The sequence below is a fragment of the Wasmannia auropunctata genome, unplaced genomic scaffold (assembly GCF_000956235.1).
Source record: "Wasmannia auropunctata unplaced genomic scaffold, wasmannia.A_1.0 LD318152.1, whole genome shotgun sequence".
Classification (NCBI taxonomy): Eukaryota; Metazoa; Arthropoda; class Insecta; order Hymenoptera; family Formicidae; genus Wasmannia; species Wasmannia auropunctata.
In genome coordinates, this window is record NW_012044738.1 from 1 (window position 1) to 542 (window position 542).

Here is a 542-nt window from a genome sequence, read left to right on the forward strand (position 1 = left end):
ATGTTTGTAGTTATAATTTTTCAAATTACTGTACGCACGCCAATAATCGCTGTAAATAGTAGAACCTGGCAGAATAAGACGTCGTATTATTGAAGTTAAAGTTTTTTCTGATCGGTTTTCTACAGGAATAACAAAAAATCGGCCTGTATCATGTTCGATAGTTCCAAATAACCATTGACCAGTTATGAGACGTCCACGATAATGTTTCCGTCTTCCGAATTTGGCTTTATCTATCTCTACAATTTTATTTAAACCACCAATTTGTTCCTGATTATTTGTTATCCATTGTGCTAAAAGCTATATAAACAACAAAGAACTAAAAATATTGCAAAATAAATAGAAATGAAAAATAATAAAACGTGTAACAATTGCAAAAAGTTTGCTAAAATTACAGTACGTACCTCGCGACAAAAATTTATCCAATCAACAGCTGTATTAGATGCAATGGATAATTCTGCTTGTAAAAGTAATTGTCTTGGAGAATTCAATAACATAAAATAACAAATTAAGCGACATATTTTTGGTAAATCTAATGCAGCTTT

At 30.4% G+C, this 542-nt stretch overlaps 1 protein-coding gene across 1 annotated transcript; it reads right to left on the reverse strand.

Moving 5' to 3' along the window:
- Positions 1–29: 29 nt before the first annotated feature.
- Positions 30–474, reverse strand: LOC105460657 (the record flags this gene model as incomplete). Its single annotated transcript, XM_011707153.1, has 2 exons — positions 30–297; positions 402–474. Coding segments are annotated over 2 exons (341 nt in total), but the record flags the coding sequence as incomplete, so codon positions are not given.
- Positions 475–542: the final 68 nt, after the last annotated feature.